This window comes from Malania oleifera, chromosome 2 (genome assembly GCF_029873635.1).
Source record: "Malania oleifera isolate guangnan ecotype guangnan chromosome 2, ASM2987363v1, whole genome shotgun sequence".
NCBI classification, from domain to species: domain Eukaryota; kingdom Viridiplantae; phylum Streptophyta; class Magnoliopsida; order Santalales; family Ximeniaceae; genus Malania; species Malania oleifera.
Genome location: NC_080418.1, coordinates 23,252,587 through 23,272,868, shown reverse-complemented (window position 1 = coordinate 23,272,868; position 20,282 = coordinate 23,252,587). Strand labels below are relative to the sequence as shown.

Here is a 20,282-nt window from a genome sequence, read left to right as displayed (position 1 = left end):
GGCATTAGGGTACAAACTAAATGAGGATAAGAATTCCTCAAAGTTAAAACAGAAAATAAACCAAAACCAAAAAAGTATGACAATTTACTAAAAAAAATTCCTAATCACTCCTATCATAATTCATAGAGCACTTTAAATTATCCAACTCTCAGCCTCCTTTCTTTTTTTTACCCTTGCCACAATCCCATCTTACTTCGTGCCTCCTGGAGCACTCAATCGCAAGCCTGTCATATTCAGAAAACCTTGAGCTTCATTATCTCTATCACTTGCTTCCACCTCAGTGGCAAAAAGGAAATTGGTAAAAGATAATCCTCTGTGATAACATTTTCATACTCCTTTTTAACCCAACCACCAACACATCGAGATTAAGCCCATCATCATTAAAAAAAAAATGAACCTAATACTAGTTTTTCAGAGTATTAAACACATATCAAACATTGTCCAAATATGAATCCAAATTAGAGCAATATTAATTTCCTCAAGCAACAATCCCTTATCACACCCGAAGGCACTTTCAAATTCACTCTCCTCATCTAATCAATCATCCCAATCTTTATTCTCAACTCCATCACCATCCTTATAGTTCTACTCCCCATAACCACTAACTGTACTTGTAACGCCCCAAAAATAATTATTAAGGATGTAGTGATTTAAAAAAAACAATAATAATAATAATAATAATAATAATAATAATAACAATATTAATTAATTAATTAATTAATTATTATTTATTAATAATATAATATAATAATATAATATTATATATATATATATATATATATAATATATATACATAAGTGGTAACCCGAAGCTTCAAAGAAGTTTCAGGAAATTTCAATTGAAATTTCAGAACAGAAGAACCCCCCATTCTCTCTCACCATCTCTCTACTTCGTCTCTCTCTCTCGGCATCTCTCATGTTTCTCTCTCTCCTCATCTTCTCTCTCTCCTCGATTTCCTTGGCCAAACAGAAACCGATCGAAAAACAAAAGATACCCTGGGTTCCATTCTCCGCCACTGATATTTTAACCGAAGTGGATTTGTCATAGAAGCAACGTAGGCACCACTCCTAGGGTAAGGTAAACTCTCACTCTCTCCTCAATTTTTCCTCAAATCTCCAGCCAAATTGACGATCGGACACCACCACAGGGTCCTACGTTCGATCTTCGTCATGTTAGCCGGAGCATATTTTTGATTTGGGGTCCTAAGCACCGCTCCAAGGCTAAGGTGATGAGCACAAATTATGTTAATTATTTTAGAAATTCAACCGGTTAGATTATAATATGGGATTATTAAATTGGAGTATTTGATTATAGCATTTTGGGGAATATTTTGGAATTAAATTAAATTTCAAGGATTTGATTAAATTAGATTTTTGGGAATATTTTTGAATTAGATTAACGGCAGGGATTTGATCCTATTGGTATTTTTAATATGTTAGAAATTAAATTTAAATATGGGAAGTGGATCAAACCCGGGTTTTTAGAATTTAACCAGTTAATGGGAGTGCGTGGGCCTAAGAAATATTAAAATAATTATTATTCTGGGAATTGAATTGATTGATTTGAGGAAAATGTGAATTTCAAGGTTTTCAGTTTTGTACGCCGCGGGCGTGGGATTGGGTATTTTAGTAGGCCTCTCAATAAACCAGGTAAGGGAAATAAATTATAACAGTTTTTTTTTTTTTTAATTACTGGTTGAATAAATATGTGAAAATGAAAATATGATATGTTCACGGTGATTAGTATATTATGAATATCTAGTGAAAAACTGTGTGGCATGAGGAAATATGAAATGTTTGCTTAATACTGGGAATGTGATTGAAATGCGATTATGATATGATTATATCGAAATATTTTATATAGAATTGATGAAATGTGAAACATACACATTTTTACTGGGAAATGATGATATACGTTATACAGATATATTTTTACAGTGATATGATAAAAATATGAGATACAGGTGTGTTTTCATTGAAAGAATGATATATGTGATAGAAAGATATATTGGTACAGAAATGTTTAATTGTGAAATGTTGAAATACGTGAAATGAGATATATACTATTATGAGAATGGAATGTGCACAGAAAATGATGAAAATATTGTTAATATGATGAAATGTACCAACATACCGAAATGTGAATACCGCAATGTGAATAATGCAATGTGAATACTGAATTTTGAATATTGAAATGTGAATATGAAAATGTGAAAATGAGAACCCTGATGGACTGGAGTATTTCTAAAAGCACAGTACCGTTGCTAATGGGATGATAAGTGCAACCACACAGTCTCGTGGAGAGTGTGGCATGGCAGTTGATTGAGCCAGTGAGAAGGGTAGTTTTGCCACCTGGTGTCCGAACCAGGCGTGGGCAGGCCAATCATACTACAGACAAGTAATGATTCCTTATTTTGATCTAACCAAATAGGCCAACCGCGGTTTAGATCCAGCCTTCGGGCCATACAATCCTGACCATGGGGGGGAGCATGCCGTGGTGAATATCCTCAGAGCAGCCATGAGTTACAAATGGCACATGGATGGGTTACTGTGAACACTCATGGGCTAGATTGTGAGAATGAAAATGGGAAAGAAAAGCTTATGAAAGCTATTCAAAAATGAATATTAGAAATGAAAGAGTGTGAGTTTAATTACATAAATAATTAGGGCGAAGTAAACTCTCCGCTCGAGAGCTTACTAAGTAAGGTGAGCGCCCTGATAAGTATCAGTTGTAGCTGCACCCGAGTTAATCGGGCAAAGTTACAAACGATATCAGAGCAGAGGGGCGCTACATGTATGAGCGTGTAAATGTGTAATCTCCCCTATCCTCGGGGACTTTCGCTAATAAATATTGATTGCATGTGTATGAGTTTGAGAAATGGAATTAAAAGTTATAAAAGATTATGTTTTATATCTATATAATTATGAGTACATAATGGAGCTCTTTCTCAAATGTTAGAATCACTTAAATGAGTATATCATGATATAACGAAATTCATACTATCACACATTGTAAATAATTTATTTCGTCTTACTAAGAGGTTTCTCACCCAAATATCTAAATATTTCAAGAAACCGTGACAGACGAGTAGATTGAGCTCAGAGATAGAAGGGAGTTGGTACCCTAATAGATAGGGTGAGTGTTATGAACTAGGGATGTATGATTCCCCTAGAGTATTTTGTTGATTTTTGGGAATGTGTTTAGACATGTATATATATACAGATGGTTAGAACTCTGGTTATTTGTATTATGGATGATTTGTATATATTGACTTCCACTTTTAGGTTTGTGTATATGAGATTTACCGTTTACCCGGTACCCAGTTCGGGTCGGGTTGTGTTGAAGTGGTATCAGAATATTTGACGTGGCCAATGTTTGATTAATATGTTCTATTTATTGAAAAAAAAAATGGTACAAAAATCGGGGCATCACAGTACTAGACTGACACTCTACCCAACTTCAACTTTTGAAATTCCAATTGAGCCCATGTACATACTAACATTGTGGCAATAGAACTTATTTTGTAATTGAAAAGGATTATGAACCTATAGAATTGATTATCTTAATAAATTACATAAGTTATAAAAATAAAGGCAAACTATACTCGCCTCCTCTGAGGTTTGGAAAAAAGATAGAGACCTCCCCTAAGGTTTCAAAAATGCCACAAAACTCCCCTGAGGCTTTAAAAATATCACAAACCTCCCTTGAGGTTTGCCAAAAAGACAAATACCTCCCCTAAAAAAGCTTTTCTTTTTGCAAAATACAAGGAGAGGTTTGTGTCTTTTTGAAAAACCTCAGGAGAGGTCCCTGAGATTTTTAAATCCTCAAGGGAGGTTTCTAGAATTTTGAAACCTCAAGGGAGGTCATTGTATTTTTGCCAATCCTTGGGGGAGATGGTGTCTTTTGCCCTAAAAATAATTCTATCAATGACTTTTCGTATACATACATATGATAAAATTAAACTAGCCAATTAAAATGACCTTTAGTAAAGGTAAAATCATATCTTTGATCAAATAACAAATTATGAATCACAAGCAACATGCAGTTCATTCTCATCTAAATAACAACATACGAATATGAAGCAACATACAATTCTGTTCACAAGACTGCATGGAAAGTGGAGTGCAGGTCGTGGCAGTGACCAGAGCATCTGTATAAACTGTATTGATGGCATCTAGCAACTTTGGTTGCAGTAGTGGCAAGAGTTGGGGTTGTGACAGTGATCTAAATAACAACATATGAATAAGAAGCAACATACAATTCTGCTCACAAAACTGCATGGAAAGTGGAATGCAGGTCATGGCAGTGACCAGAGCATCTGTATAGACTGTATTGATAGCATCTAGCAACTTTTGCGGTAGTAGTGGCAAGAGTTGGGGTTGTGACAGTGATCATGATTTAGTGGTGGCAGTAGTGGCATATAATGGAATAAAGGAAATCTTAGAGTAAGTGGTGTCAATGGTTGATCAAGATGGCAGTGGTAGGCTGGCAGCAAGGGTATGGCAACAGTGATACAATGGTGGTGAAGGCAGTAATAGCAAGTGATAATGGTAGTTTTTCTTCAGTTGCAACAAGGAATAGTGCAGGAGTAAAGGTGGTTGCATTTTCAATGACTCCAGTTGTGGAAAAGGTCGGCTGTTAGCATGAAAAAATAAGTATAACATAGTTGTGCTTGTCGCAATGATATGAGAAGGGATGATTGCAAAGATAGAAGAGGTAAGCAGCCAAGCAATACCAGCAGCGGCATCATAGTTGGTGGTGGTAGCAGCATCTCAGTGGCAGTGAATGGAAGCAGAAATGGCAGCAATGAGGTGGTAAGTTGTAACAAGACTTGAGCTATCAAAAATTAGGAGTTTGGCACTTAACTTGGTTGAGGTTTGATAGTTTTTAGACAACCAAGATCAAAGTACAAATCACCCTCACAGACTGATTTTGAGTTGAACACTCATTTCTTTGAAACACATAATCCGTTATAATGCACTTTTGTAGTGCAAACAAGTGGCTGCACATTTTTTTTTTAAGCTCTATTTACTTTTTCAATCTGTGAAACCTCAGGGTCTTCAGCCATTTTAATTTAATAAATATTCCTTTTAAATCTTCAGAAAAAAATTTAAAATTTAAAAAAAAAATTTAAAAATAAATAAACTTTCTTCCATTGCATATATTGTCAGATTTTCAAAACTAATACTCCACCATAATCTTCTTGGGGACGCTGTCCAGAGTCTCTCAGCACGGCAGTTACCAGCTCCATTGATATGCACATGTGATTTCTCTGAATGAACAGTCAACAATCAGATTGTTTTATTGGGCAGTTAACAGAAAATTTCACAATAATGCATTGAGCAATTGAAATCCAAAATGTCTTGACAATGTACTTGAAACTATTTAAAGCATAAACCAGTAGATGCAAATAAACACATGCATAACCAAAACACGATAACTTTCACATTAAAGAGGAACATTCTATAGTAAGTAGCACCATACACTAGTAATTAATTGATAAAACATACAAAGATCTTGCAGCAGTGATATGCATATATAATAAAGAGTGATGCATATTTAAAGGTAAATGAATAAACAATGTAAATACAATGAAAAAATAATGTATTTTATATATATACACACACACACATAAGCGCAAGCGCACAAAAACACACACATATATAGAACACTTAAAGTGACTGATGTCATCTCTGAATTCTTTGGGCAGGAAGCAGGGAGGGCGAAATTTGAACATGTACCTAATATTAGAAATTCAGCTCACTTTGAAAGGCATTTTCTTACGTGGGATCACTCCGTTCAAATGCATTGGATGAACTCAGCTTTCAGTTTTACTTGTGTGCTTCCTTTTATTGAAAAGCTGCATTAGTTGGCAACTTCTGCCACCATTATTATAGGACACTCGATACTCATAATTTTCAAAAGGATGAAAATTCACTTTACGCCCGTGTAGTTTGGGGTTTCTGCCAATTTGGTCCATGATTTTAAATTTTAGTAATTGCATCTCTAAATATATGACCACAATTAGCATCAACCATTGGAATTTACCACACATTGCCAACCTGGATGCACCATGTCAGATTTATTGATGAATCATAACACAACATGTGGATTATAGAAAACAGAATAGCCATGTCAATATTATAGGTTTGACTAAAAGAGTTTGGAGAAAAAGATGGAAGAAAAAAAAACTCAAAACGAAAAAAAGGTGCACGCCTTCATTTTGGTGCTGACTATTCTAAAGGAAGGCAATTGTTCTCTCCATAAGATCTGCAATTGCATTTTTGAGTTGGAAGGTCCCTGCATACAATCAATCTGTTGCATTTACTATTGGAGAAAGACAAGGTTCCAGCATTGATGATGATCAAGGTAGATTGAATCTAAATAAGGCCTTTGATTTTTGTTCATAATACATTAGTTTCGACTTTCTATGGGTGTGACTTTAAAGACACATTGACAAGTCACATACATAGTTGGTTGGAAAGTTGATCTACTTCACTATCACTAGAACAAAAACATCATTTGTCATGGAGGTGGAAAGTCAACTTATGGAAAAACTCAAACAGCCAGATGTTGTTGGTAGAATTTCACACCATCTCTAGGGCGCAAAGGTTTGAAATACCTTTGTAATATAAACTGTGAGATCAGGGGATATCCTGATGCAGATTGGGTTGGCTCTGCTGCTCTGCTAATAAGCCAATCACTGGATACTGTACATTTGTAGGAGGTAATGTTACCTGGAGCAGCAAAAAAACAAACTGCTTGAGCGAGATTTCATGCTGTAGCAAAATTCCATGCTATGGCTCATACTATGAGTGAGCTAAGGTGATTGAAGTCTCTTATGTTAGATATGGAACTCTTGATAATGAAACCCATAGATATGTTTTCCCATAATCAAGTTGCCATTTATATTGCTAGCAACCCAGTCCTTCATGAGAGGACAAAGAACATTGAAGTTGTCTGTCATTTTGCAAGGCATGTTGTGTTGAAGAACGTTGTGAGGACCCCATTTGAGAAATATGTGGATTACTTGGGTGATGTTTTCACGGAGACTTTATTTAAGCCTGCTTTGCCTGGTGGTTGTAACAAGCTAAGGGTTAGATGATCCTTGTGCACATGTAGCTTGACGGGGAGTGTTGTAAGGGATTATGCTATTTTAGTAATTATGAGATGTGATTGGGGGTACTTTTGTGTTGCATGTTTTTTTGTAATATGCATATATAATATGGCAGACCTGGAGCTGTATGTAATGCTCTAGGAAACCGCCAGCAGATATTTCTATTCTTCTATCCTTCTTTGTTTCTTCTGTTCTCTTATTCTTTTCTCCATCTAACTTTACAGCATATTAATTAGTTGGCTTATGTTTATGCATGGGTTTGTTTGTCAGAATGTGTATTTTAGGAGATTGTGATTTCTTAATTTCAGTTTCACAATTTCACATATAAATTTAGTATGTTGCAATGTCAAAAGGAGGTTGATTAATTTGAAATTGAATTTGGAGGTTTCGTACGCTTGTCTCACTTATCTTCTTCTTCATTCTCTGTTTCCTCTCTCTATTCCTTCTTGATTTTACATCACATCCTTTACACCGAAAAAAAAAATGACATAGTAGCTGCCCTCCACTTAAGTTGCAAATTACTTATAACACATTATAATTTTAATGGCTGTGACATGTACCTATGCGCATAATGAACATACACCCAAATGACAACTTTAGACCATAAGGAGTCATGTATCAAGGCATAAACACACACAACCAATATCAATTTATTGTAGTAAGAATCTTAAGTTCCTAACACTTCAGCATCATATTTTATTGGACTAACCAGAGTAAGTAACAATTAGATTTTGTTTTATAAATAAGCTTTAGTCTTGCAGGGTATCTGTGTATGCATGTAAGGAGACAACAACATTTAGAGAGCAGCAAGGTTTAGCAAGGTTTATACTAAGCGATTGTAGATTTTATTAAAGATAAATAAGAAAATCATATTAGAACAGAAGAAAAATTATATCACGACAGAGGACAAGTTGTCCTCCTGAAACAAAACAAAAAAAAACAAAAAAACAAAACAAAAAAAAAAAAAAAGCAACCTAAAATGACAAAGCTCTCCAGTCCCATTGCACATCAATAAGCCACATCCCCAGAAACAAACCAAAAGGAGAGCACCATAAAGAATCCAAAGGAAGAGAGAGAGAAAGAGAGCCCCACTCCACCTCAAATCAGGTTCCATCACCCTCCTAAAATTCCTAGTGTAACACTCCAACCAAATACTCCACAAAACCTGCAAAAGTATCCCATCTCCAAAGAATTTTCGCCTCCTTACAATCTCCAAAATCCTGACATCTTTGATAAGGAAAACCTTCCAAAGAAGAAAGGCACGCCAAATTTCCCCCAACCACACCAAAAAACCCTCTGATTGATTCATTAAACAAAAAAATTAAAATTTAAAGATTAGATAGATTCTTCTGAATTGTGATCTTGTTAAAAATTCTGATGTGAAAAAGTACCTCAAGAAAGTCATTGAATTCTGTTTGCTTCTTTCCTGCTTCAGTGCCCCAAGCTTCACAAAATGTCCGTCCAAGAACAAAAACACCAATAGCAGTGTATCTACACCAAAAGCATAATACTCAGTATATTGCTGGTCAGAAGATGATTCAACAAAGAAATATGAGAAAATATAACAACTAGAAACAAAAGTTGCATTTTACAGTACCAACATAATGTGTTTTACCTCTATGATGAATTTATTACTCGTTAGTGACAAAATATGGTTCCAGTATTATGTTATATCATCACATATAAGATTGAGCTATTTCTTACTATCTCATATTGTACTATTACATGCCACATACCATGCCATAGTACAAATTGAAAGAAACTGAAGAACTAACTATCAAATTATGCATTCAGGAAAACCAAACCTTGGAGAAAGAATGGAAAAGGTATGCTGCAATGTATACACATTAAAATATACAAGTAGGCAAATAAATAAATTGTATATGTGCATATAGGCAAAAAGAAAGAGGAAATAGATGAGAAAGAGGATCTAAGTGTTATATCTGAGCAAGATCTTAAATTTCAATTTAGACTAAAATTTTGAAGCTCAAAAGGTATGGAAATTTTGATTTCGATGTCTATTTCAATTTCGATTTGAAAAATGATGGAAATCAATAGTAAAGCATGGAATTCTTTTATGAAACTTTAGAAATGGTTAATAGACATAATAATATAAATTTTAGGGCTAATATATTACAAGTTACATACATCTATGTTGTTATGAGATGGAAAAGTTGTAATACAATTTGTGTATCAAACATATTTGTAAGATAATGGGTATTAAACATATTCAATTAATACAAATGAAATTCCTACATCATTTAAATATTATTTATTATACAAATAATGATAATTTAGACATGAATGGTTAGATAAAAAAATGTTGTTGTAAGTTTATTTTTTCATATAATTTCAAAAGCCCTTGTGATAATTGCTTTGTTTCAATAAAAAAACAAAATAAAATAAAATACGAGAGAGAAATTTAAATTCACACCTAAGTCTCTCATTTGAATTCTGAGGAAATTTCATCCTATAGTTCAAATTTCGACAAATTTCGCTAAAATTTCAAGATTACAATAAATTATGGATGATTCATTGAAATTTAGATGGAAATTGTGTCAAACAAAATCGACTGCCATTTCGATTTCGAGGGTGAAACCAGAAATTTCGATGGAAATTTCGACAATTTTGTGGAGATTTAAGACTATGTATCTGAGTTGTGGCATTGCAGAGGATCTCTGTACAGAAATAAAGAAGATATTTGTGGGGTGCTATCCCTTCTGCAGTGTTCTAGATTATCTGGAGTAAAGTTACTGAGATACCCACAACCACCATAGAAACTACAATCCAGGATCCCAATCTGGATTGATACTTTCTAGTCTTGGATCGCAACGATGCACAATCCAATTTAACAAAAGCGAAACCTAATCGCTGAAATGCATTTACTAAGAAAATTGAAGGAACAAAATAAAAAAAACATTGGAGATACTAAGAAACTAGAATATCAAAATAGTTTTAAATGAAATAAACAAAGAAAGTAAGCAATTTATTATGTTTATTTAGAGAATTTTTTCCTAAGCCTCCTCAAATATATGGCAAGTGACCTAATAAGTCCATAAAAATACACCATAATAAAATACTGTGAGCCAGCCACACATACTCCCACATGCCACTTACCAAGCTAAGTGGCATATGCCATCCCCATGCCCATACCATAACAACAGAGAATGAGCCATGTTCCAGGTATCTATGATCTGGAGAGTAAAGAAACAGAGAGAAAGAGAGATCAATACAAGTGCATTTGAGGGAGCCAAATGCAACCCAGAAAAAAATGAAGTGCTTTTCTGTTCTTCATTTTTTTTCTGTTTTCATATTTTCTTAGTCTCTTTCTGGAGTAAAAATTTTGCTTCTTCTATTGACTGTGTCGACAGCCTTTTTCATGGACTGTAATGGTTTTTATTTTTAGTTCAGCTGTTGTATTTAGCTGAATCCACCTTGGAGTCCTATAACAAAATTCACACCTTCTTTATCATTAAAAAGAAAGCCAAAGTCTCCTAAATATGAACATACATATTCCCATAGCTGTTCTTGGAATATGCTCCGCCCTTGTGACCGGCATACATGAAAAGAGACCCAGAGTGTTTAAGTGAAACCTGCAGACAGCAACATTTTCAATAAAGCAACCAAGTTAGTAGAGGACCCATTCAATAACAGTCTCCATAAGAATCAATAAGCCAAAGAAGAATTATATGCATAAAAGTGACATTTTTTACTAGAGGCTCGAAGTAACAAAACTTTGGGAGATCTAAGGAGAATGTTCAAGCCATAGAAAGCCATGATTTTGAAGCAGAATAACATAGGTGCATAGCCCATACCTCCAATGCAGCCATGCCCTTAGAGACCATCTCTATCATTCTCATCCTGATCTGAACACATAAAAACCAAAACCCCAATGAAAAATAGCATTCCATTGTACTATCAAAAAGAATCAACACCTAAAAAATAAATAATAGATTATGTATTAGTGCTACTGATACAATCACATTCAGTTGCATAGCCACATTGAGTTTAGCACAGGCCTTTGTTCCCACCATATTTGCGATAACCATACCCTTTAGGCCACGGTAAATTTAAACTACTTATATAAATTCACATGACTTGCTTTGTTTTTCAATAAATAAGTTCATACTAGCCGTGTTATTCATTTATTTGAATTGTGTTAACTCATATTGGAAATTCCTTTTGACTTATTAGTGGTAGGAGGGGCTTAGATGAAAGCAAATTATGAGGATCAAGCTAAAACATAAATAGCATAATAGTTGTGGCAGAGAGAGGAAAAATGAAAAAAGAAAAAAGATGGGGCATGCTGAAACCAGGTGTGATACCTGGCAGCACTACAAACCAGCAGCTGCCACCTGGCAGTTCTGAAAAAGCAGCAGCAGACACCTAGTGCACAGCTGTCAGCACTGCAGGACCCCTGTTGCCACCAGCTGCTATGGTCCTGCCATGTGTCCAGCTGCATTCTTGACTTTTCCAGCCTGCAGAACAGCCTGAACATAGAAAAGAACACCTCAAAACTCTTGCTGAAAACCCTAGTTCTAGAGAGAGTAGAGATAAAGGGAGAGATAACTCTGCAGAAAATCAGGGGAATTCAAAGAAAATCAAGAGAAAATACAGGAAATTCAGAGGGAAACTTAGACTAAGCTGAAGAAGCTGAAAATCAAGGTAGGTGTTCTTAATTTTCAGTTATTCACCTAGGAATTTTGGGTATTTGAGGGAAACAAGGGTAGAGACTTGGAAAAAAGTTGAATCCTAGTAAGGAAGATTTAAGTTTATTATCTCTAATTACTTGATATGGCTGCAATTGCATGATACATATATGTTTCTTTGGTTATCATAGTTGCATATCTTATTTAGTTGGGAAATTTTCATGTGCTAGATATTCCTCTTATAAGGATGATTGGTTTTACTTGTTATGGCAAAGCTTGTGTATAAACATGTTGAATTGTTATTGCGGGAAATAGATGGCACCATGTGTTGTTGTGGCTACGATATTGTGTAATTTGAGCAAGTAGGGATTTTATCTCCCTTGGGTGAAAGGCCCTATACCTCCGGAGGGTATTTCCGTGTTAAGTGGTGGTTGGCCAAGCGCACTTGTTAGTATTTCCACGTTAAGCAGTGGTTGGCTAAGCTGGAATTTGGCACTTGTTAGTATATCCATGTTAAGTGGTGGTTGGTCAAGGTGGAATTTGGCACTTCTTTGGGATAAAATGTGTACTTTGTCGGTACAGCACTGCTATGTTGGGAAAAAAAAATGTGTAAATGCCTGTTATTTGAATGTTTTGGATTGGCTACTTAATATGAACAGATTGCTTTGAATAAAGATTGTGTTCATGCACCTTATGATCATGCATACATGTACGAAACCATGTGTCATCCTTATTTTAATAAGAGGGAGTTAAGAATGTCTACTGAGCTTTTGGTTGCTCACCCTATTCCTTAATGATTTCAAGTTCAAACTGAAGGAGAACTCCACTTGTTAGGTTCTCCAAGATACTACTATTTTGACATGTATTACAGATTGGCAAGAAGGCAATAAGGATACCAGGCGTGTGTTCAGTTTTGGGCTATTATGTATATAGACTAGGGAGTGAGAAAATTGTTGTATGAAAAGTACAGCCCAATGTAAAGAGCTTGTTATTAAATGAAAAACGTTTTTAGTTGCTTATGGAATATATATATATATATATATATATATATATATATATATGTTTTGTATTTTCAACAAATGTTCACTCTTAATTGGCTTTTAACTTGGTTCCAAATGATGAATTGTAAAACAAATTCTTGCCTAGGCGTAGTGACCCCATTGGGTTTTAGATGGAGTCACGGCCGGTCACATGCCAAAAAACTAGGGATGTGAGTCATGACAATATTGCTCCCACTCAAATCTTAAAAATCTAACAGTTAAATATATAAAAGACTTGTTTTTTTAAGAGAGATAGACTGACCCCACTAACCAAAAAGGGTACGGGATTAATATGTGATACATATTAATGATACTAAGAAAAAGGTAAAAGGTGAAGCTTAACAAATGGGAAAAAAAAAATGAAAAGAAATAATACGACTAGATATATTATTTATTTGTATAGTCATATCTAAAAGAATGCGATTACTATTTTGTCATATGGTAAAACTTTCTAAGATTCCCTGACACAATTAAATGCATGAATAATAGTTGAAAAATACTATAACAATATACCTAAAATATTATTGATCATTTATTTGTCACCCCATATTACTGAAGTTCCTAGCTTAGTAACTGCCACTACACAATGCCAAGCGTGATATGCATATGGTTATACAAATGAAGACATGGACCACACAAATAATTATAGCAGAACAGAAAATATACCTCTTTTTCTGACTTTTCATTTACAAATTTGGGATAGAATATAGATTTTATTTGGGCATGTGAGTACGTGCAACATTCCATGGTAGGATCCTTCAATAATGAGCCATTGAGTAACTTGTTCAAACCACAAGTGTTTTTTTCAAGTGCTGCTGTTCCAGCCGTATTTCCCTGAATGTCAGCTTGATCCATGGCAGCATTTTCAATCTCAACCACCTTGACACCAATTGCTGTTCTATAAGACTGGGACTTCCAGGTAGACTCATAACCTTGCATAGCAACCTTGTTTTGGCTGGCAACACTCCCAAATTGTGTCCGTAAAGCTCGAGCATGGCCTTGACTGCTGTTTTCACCAATAGTTGATGTACCAACTCTGTTAGTGAGATCTTCAGTAGCAGCTGCTGCTTCTTGTCGAAAGCTGGCTGAATATGGATAATCAAAAGTTGGCTTCTTTTCCCACCTCTGTTCTCTATAACCACCCCTTCTCTGTATATTAGGAAGCAAATCAGACAAAATTACAGCGAACCCAGTCAATTAGAAAATCAGACCCAGAAAATTCAATTATTGAGGCATGCAAGTAAGGTTCTTGACTGAATCAGGAATAGTAGAATGGACAAATATGAATCATAGTAAGAAACCAACATGAAGGAGATCAAAAAAATGAAAGGCCTGCTCAAGTGTAGAAAACAGTTTTCATTTTTCCAATTCCAGTTTTACAAAGAAATATAAAAATAACACCTTATTTTCCAATTTCCAACATTTGTGCGGATTCGACAACTTTCAAACTTCCTTGTGCAACCATTCAAAAAATGGAAAACAAGGTGGCATTGGCATTTTCTTAGTTCTTTGAAAAACAAGAAAAGAAAATTAAAAATGTTTTTTTTTTCCACAACTAAAGAAGCCCCAAATTTTTTTCAAGCCTCGATCACTTTAAAAACAACTAAATAATTTGCCCAAAATTTCACTTCAAAATATCATTGATGTCAAAAAGCATAGAATGGACAAGTTACATTGTATCATATAATCCTTATAATGCTCTGACCAATTAAGAAAAGGGAAATAAACAGCAGGAACAACAACAACGACGATAATAAACCAAGTCTTAAGTCCCACTAGGTGGGGTCAGCTACATAAATCCTTTTTCACCAATTTACACAATCCCAGGCACTTTCCTCTAACAATTTAAAGGCTATTAAATCTTTACTCACTACCTCATTCCAAGTTACTTTATCTACACCTACAATTTATACTATCACAAAAGTAACTAGTTCAATCCTCCTCACTGATACACTATTTGACCTCAAATGCCCAAACCATTTGAGTCGTCTCTCCCTTATCTTATTTACTACAAGTTATATGCCTCAATTACCATGATTATGTTCATTCTTTAATTTATCTTTAATGTTGTACCAATCATCCACCATAGTTCTCATCTCGGCAACTTTTGCCTTTTGGATATGATGCTTTTTGGTTTCCCAACATTCTAATCCATAGAGCATGGCTGGTCTTGTAGCAGCCTTGTAAAATTTTCATTTTAATTTTAAGGGAATTCTATGATTATACCTGAAGCACTTCTCCACTTTAGCCATGAAGTTTAACCTTTTCCACAATATTCCTCCTACCATGACTGAAATGATATTCATATGTTTTATTTTATTTATACTTATTCCAAAATCTCTAGATTATCCTAACTTAGATTCCCTAGACTTGCATCGATAGTCCTAACCCTAGTCAATACTTTATTGTTCTTAATGACGTCAATATACTGTATACCTACTACATACTCTCTCTCTTTTTTTAAAACCCACCATGGAGCTTCTCCAAGTACTTTATCATAGGCTTTCTCTAAGTCAATAAAACCATATGCAAATCCCCATTCTCTTTCCTAAACATTTCCATTAATATTCTTAAAAGATATATAGCTTTTGTAGTTGATCTCCCAAGCATAAAACCAAATTGATTGTTTTTTTCTTTCAATCACCCTTTCCCAGGTATCATTGTATGATGACTTATAAGTTTAATTCCACAACAATTATTGCAATTTTGAATATCTCCTCTATTTTTATATATAAGTATTAAAGTGTTTTTTTGCCATTCATAAGACATTTTCTTAATTTTTTATAATTGTGTTAAATAGATTAATTAACCATATAGTTCAATTATCACCTAGATACTTCCAAACTTCAAAGTCCTATAGCTTTCCATTTTTCATTTATTTAATGCAAAATTAACTTCATTAATTCTAATATTGTGAATGAATCTCAAATCTGTTGCTTTTTCCTCATCTATCAATTCAAAGTAAGCCTTCTACTTCTTTTTCATTAAATAGTTTATTAAACCAACTTCTCCATCTTTCTTTTATGTTTTCTTCTTCAACCAAGACACATCATCGTCATTTTTTTTATACATTTTACATTTTCCAAGTCCTTACTCTTCTTTCTCTAGCAAGTGTAAATATGTCTCTTTCCCTCATTTTGTAATAATCTAGCAAATAAATTATTATATGCTCCATGTTTAGCTTCACTAACACTTTGTGCCTCTTTAAATTTTTCAAAGACTTCCGTGTTTCATTTTCTGCCGTCTTCTATACCAAATTCTTTTTGTTTTACAGATTTTTGGATACAGCAATAGTAAGAAATTAAAGATGGTATCATGGTAGAGAATAAAATATCTACTGCAACATTTGTTGGGTGCTGCCATTCACCCTTCAAGAATTTCTTTATCTTGGAGCTTTCCTGTTCTTTGAGGGTTGTTGTCTACGGATTTGGCATGCTATTTCTGCAGCTATTTATTGAGGCATCTGAAATAAACCAACCAACTTGCTTTTCTAACAAAGAAGCCAGCATAGAGAAAGGATTTTCTCTCATTCTTGTAGGATTGTGCTCTTGTACTTGGTTAATCCAAGAGTTTAATTTTCCATCTGTCGGACTCTTTCCTTTCTATTCTTGCTTCTCTTTGTTTGTGATTCTTTTCTCTTTTATCTTGCACCATGTATGCTTGAATACAGGATTTCGCATTACCGCTCAAAAAAAAAAAAAACACACACACACACGCACCCATCTAGCAAGAGGAATCAGCAAAAGGTAACGAACATTTTCAAGCAATAACACAACAGAGAGCTTGCAACAATGCAACGAATCGCGCAACCCGATCTTTCAGCACCAAGACACCTCAAAATAGAGTAATAGACAAATCCAATTGTCTCGTTTTGCGTATGGCAGACAATTGCAAGTACAATGCAAATCTAAAAAACATTTGAGAATAATCCACAATATAGTATAACTAACAACGCATTTATGGGTGGTGATGAGAAGATTAACGAATGAACCTGGTTGTAAGGCATGGTTGGATCGGAAACGCAGGTGCCAAAGCCGTGAAAGCGAGCAAGAGTTGTCGAGAGGGAAGAGAAGGACGAAGGAAGTGGAGAGTCGGGATTGCGAGAAGACGGAGACAGGAGGACTGTGAGAGCGAACAGCCTCTGCAGGAGCGGTCGCTTAACGGAGAGGGTAAAGAATAAAATAAATGGAAGAGAAGGAGACGAGAACGAAGTGCAATAAAGCGTCTGGAGAACTTTCCCTCGCTTTTGGGATCGATTTGACACAGTTGACTGAAGTCAACAAGAAGTCCACTGCCAGTCCAATCGAATTTTAACCTGTTAAAATTTAATTTGTTTAATAACCCGTTTGAAACTTTTTTAAAAAATAATAATATTTTTTAAAGTACTTTTTAAAATTGTTTTATAACCCGTTTGATTTATATTTAAATAAATTATTATTTTAAAATTTTTTAAAACAAAATAAATACTTCTTAAAAAATATTTTCTTAGAAGTGAAATATAAATAAAAAGTTATATGATAAGTATGTGAAAGTATGAAGATCTAAATCCATTTAATTCCATTCTGTTTTTGCATATCAAATTAATCATTAACAGTAAATAATTGTTTTTTTAGTAATAATTGTAATGATGAAAAATTAATTAGTGCAAGTTCTCAATTGTACTAATTAAAACTATAAGGCTAAAATGATAAATAAAAACACATTATTAGTTATGGTTAGAGAGAAAAAAAATGAAATATATACTTGTATAATAATGTAAATTGATAATATATAGGCCGCTCAATTGATAAACTTAAAATTTTTCGGTAGGAGAGGGACAGACATGTTATTCCAATGAATTGGTTGAATGTGCAAAAAGTCTTACACACCACCTTATTCACCCTCACGAAACTTAAGGATTGGAAAATTGCTTTTATTTTTTATTTTGATTTTATAAAAATTACAAAAAAGATAGTCAATATTTTATTTTTTTCAAAATTTGTATGAAATAAATGAACAATCACTAGTTTTGGTACTATTTGTTTGTGAAAATTATTTTATTTTTTATTTCTAAATTTACAATAATTACAAAAATGCCATCTTGTTTTTCAATTTTTCAAAATTACATAGAAAAGTTGAAACACATCTTTTTATTATTTTTATAAGAAAAAAAATTCAACTCTTACTTTGCATGTGAGAGCATAGAATTTAGATTTTGGACTTTTAATTTTTGTGGACTATGTATAAAATTTCTTCTAAATTCATACAAATTTAAATACAAACCCCAAAATTCATGATTTCAAATATTACTTTATATAAAAATTGGGAAACTAGAAAATATATATATATATATATTTATAAGTTTTAAAAAATGAAAATTATTTTACAAATTAAAAAAAAAACTTTATTTTCTACATTTTTAATACAAATTTTAAGAAATTAAAAAATAAGTTATTTTTTTATAATTCTTTGAACAATTAAAAATTAGAAAATAAAAAATATTTTCCACAACTAAATGGACCCTAAATTTTTCTTGAATTGCCATGAATTCCAACTCTCCCTCTGGAAAACAAATTACATGATCCCTGAGAATTATCTTTTTTAGGGTAGATATACATCAAAATATCCTCATTAAAAAGGGGGAATGGTTTCGAAAGCGTCATTAAACCTCCTTACAAAACCGACAGGCATACTTTAATATTCGCACATTGATGAGAGGGATGGTTACAAAATTATATTTAAAACCTTCCTATAAATGCCCATAAAACCTATGTAACCTCCATAAGCACAATAATGTTTATCAATGCCGAATTGATGGAGGGTCAACCTCTGCCACTATAAAAAGGGGACTTGGAGAAGAGGTAAGTGTTAGCCTTGGTGGCTACACTATCATAGTTTATGTGTTTTGATGATATTAACCTATATATGGTTTCTAGTGTTTTCTATATTTGCAGATCATGCTTAGTACAGGTACAAGTTTCGACTGCATAATGTATTGGTCAAAAGGCAAAGATTGGACCGAGTTGATGTTCGAATAGAAAGATTAAATAGACACGCACTCGGAAAAACCCAAGCACAACCGAAGGGAGCTTAATGTTGGATTTTATGTAATGGGTGTGTGTTTGAGGTATTATATCTTGTAACTCTTAAGGTTTTCTTTCATACATAATTTTTGGGTAAGAATTGAGCAAATTGCATATGCATATTAGGACACGTGAGTTTATAGGATTGCACTAAAATCGCAAACTCAACTTTCATGCTTTTCAAAGTTAAACTTAAGAGTTTGTTAAATGAATCATAAACTCAAATATGTTTTCTAAAGGGACAAGTTTCCAAATATTTTGGTATTTTGAACATCTTCATACTTAGCCCTGGTTTTATCAAAACGAGTCTTATGTCCTAAAGTTTCAAAGAAGTCAAGTATATTTTCTATAAAGGACATACAAATATATAAGATATCAAAATGGTTTTTTTTTAATGTGTTTTTATTAATAAGATATCTTATATTTAAAGGGAAACTAATTTGGACAATTATTAAACTTTATTAGACTTAATATTTTTCATATACTTTTGTCCAAGAACTTTTCAAGTAATTAAAAGACTTTTGGGTTGGGTTTAAAACCTATGTTATGCACCTATCAAATTTCATGAACACTTTTCGGTGTTTGAGGCATAACTTTTGCTAAAAAAGTAAAAAAAAAAGACAATCTTTGTGTCCCTAGAAAGCTAAGAAAAAATCTCACAACTTTCATGCTAATGACTTTTTCTAATTCTGGGCACTTGTTAACAAGAACAGGGGATTCGTCGACGAGTTGCTATTGACACTAGTCGACGAGTGCAGTGCACTAGAGTTTAACAGGCAGAACTGACGCTAACAGGCGGAAATGGCTAGTTTTTCAAAATTTCATATCATATCTTCCCCCAACGGCCATAAAACGGTTAATTTTGGTTTTTGGCTATAAATACACACTATTAGGCTTGTTTAGACTTGATTTTGAAGGCTTTTGATCATTCTTAGTGAAAAACATATTTTTATGTCATAACCTAAGCACCTAGCACTTTGCATTGTTCTTCTTCATTCACAAATGCTCATTCTCTCTTGCTCTTTAATAATGTTTGATTCATTACTTGAGAAATAGTGTGAGGTTTGCTTTGCATTTAATATTTGCTCATTTGAGGAGCATCATATTGTATTACCATCATCTTCTTGTAAAGGTTCTTTGTGAACCGTTTGGTGAAGGTTCTTTGTGAACTAAAGAGGCTCTTTGTGAGCGTGGTAGGGATTTGTTCCCGAGTTGTAAGACTTCTCCGCCGGTGAAGGAGTTCCTTAGTGGATTGTGGAATCCTTGGGTTGGTCCCAAGACGTAGACGTAGGCTTGGTGTCGAACCATGTAAAAATACCAGTGTTAATTTTCTCTTCCCTTCTCTTCATTTTATTTGTCTTGTGCATGATTTACATTTACTTATATTGTGATATAATTTCTTGTATCTTGCCAA

The 20,282-nt window shown here is 33.8% G+C and overlaps 1 protein-coding gene and 1 long non-coding RNA gene across 2 annotated transcripts in view; one reads left to right on the top strand and one right to left on the bottom strand.

Annotated features, from left to right (window-relative positions):
• LOC131149844 (tRNA ligase 1-like) overlaps positions 1–17,001 on the bottom strand; it is a 160,916-nt gene extending 143,915 nt beyond the window's left edge. Inside the window, exons 1-6 of the mRNA XM_058100609.1 lie at positions 16,798–17,001; positions 13,473–13,955; positions 10,933–10,983; positions 10,628–10,710; positions 8,509–8,608; positions 5,194–5,272 (exon numbers count right to left, since the gene is read on the bottom strand). Coding sequence (XP_057956592.1) covers positions 5,194–5,272; positions 8,509–8,608; positions 10,628–10,710; positions 10,933–10,983; positions 13,473–13,955; positions 16,798–16,812 — 811 coding nt within the window. The 5' untranslated portion in view covers positions 16,813–17,001. The remainder of the gene's footprint in view (positions 1–5,193; positions 5,273–8,508; positions 8,609–10,627; positions 10,711–10,932; positions 10,984–13,472; positions 13,956–16,797) is intronic.
• LOC131149845 (uncharacterized) lies at positions 11,620–12,783 on the top strand. Its single transcript, XR_009135307.1, has 2 exons — positions 11,620–11,782; positions 11,997–12,783. It is a non-coding gene; the product is annotated as an uncharacterized LOC131149845 (long non-coding RNA).
• Positions 17,002–20,282: the final 3,281 nt, after the last annotated feature.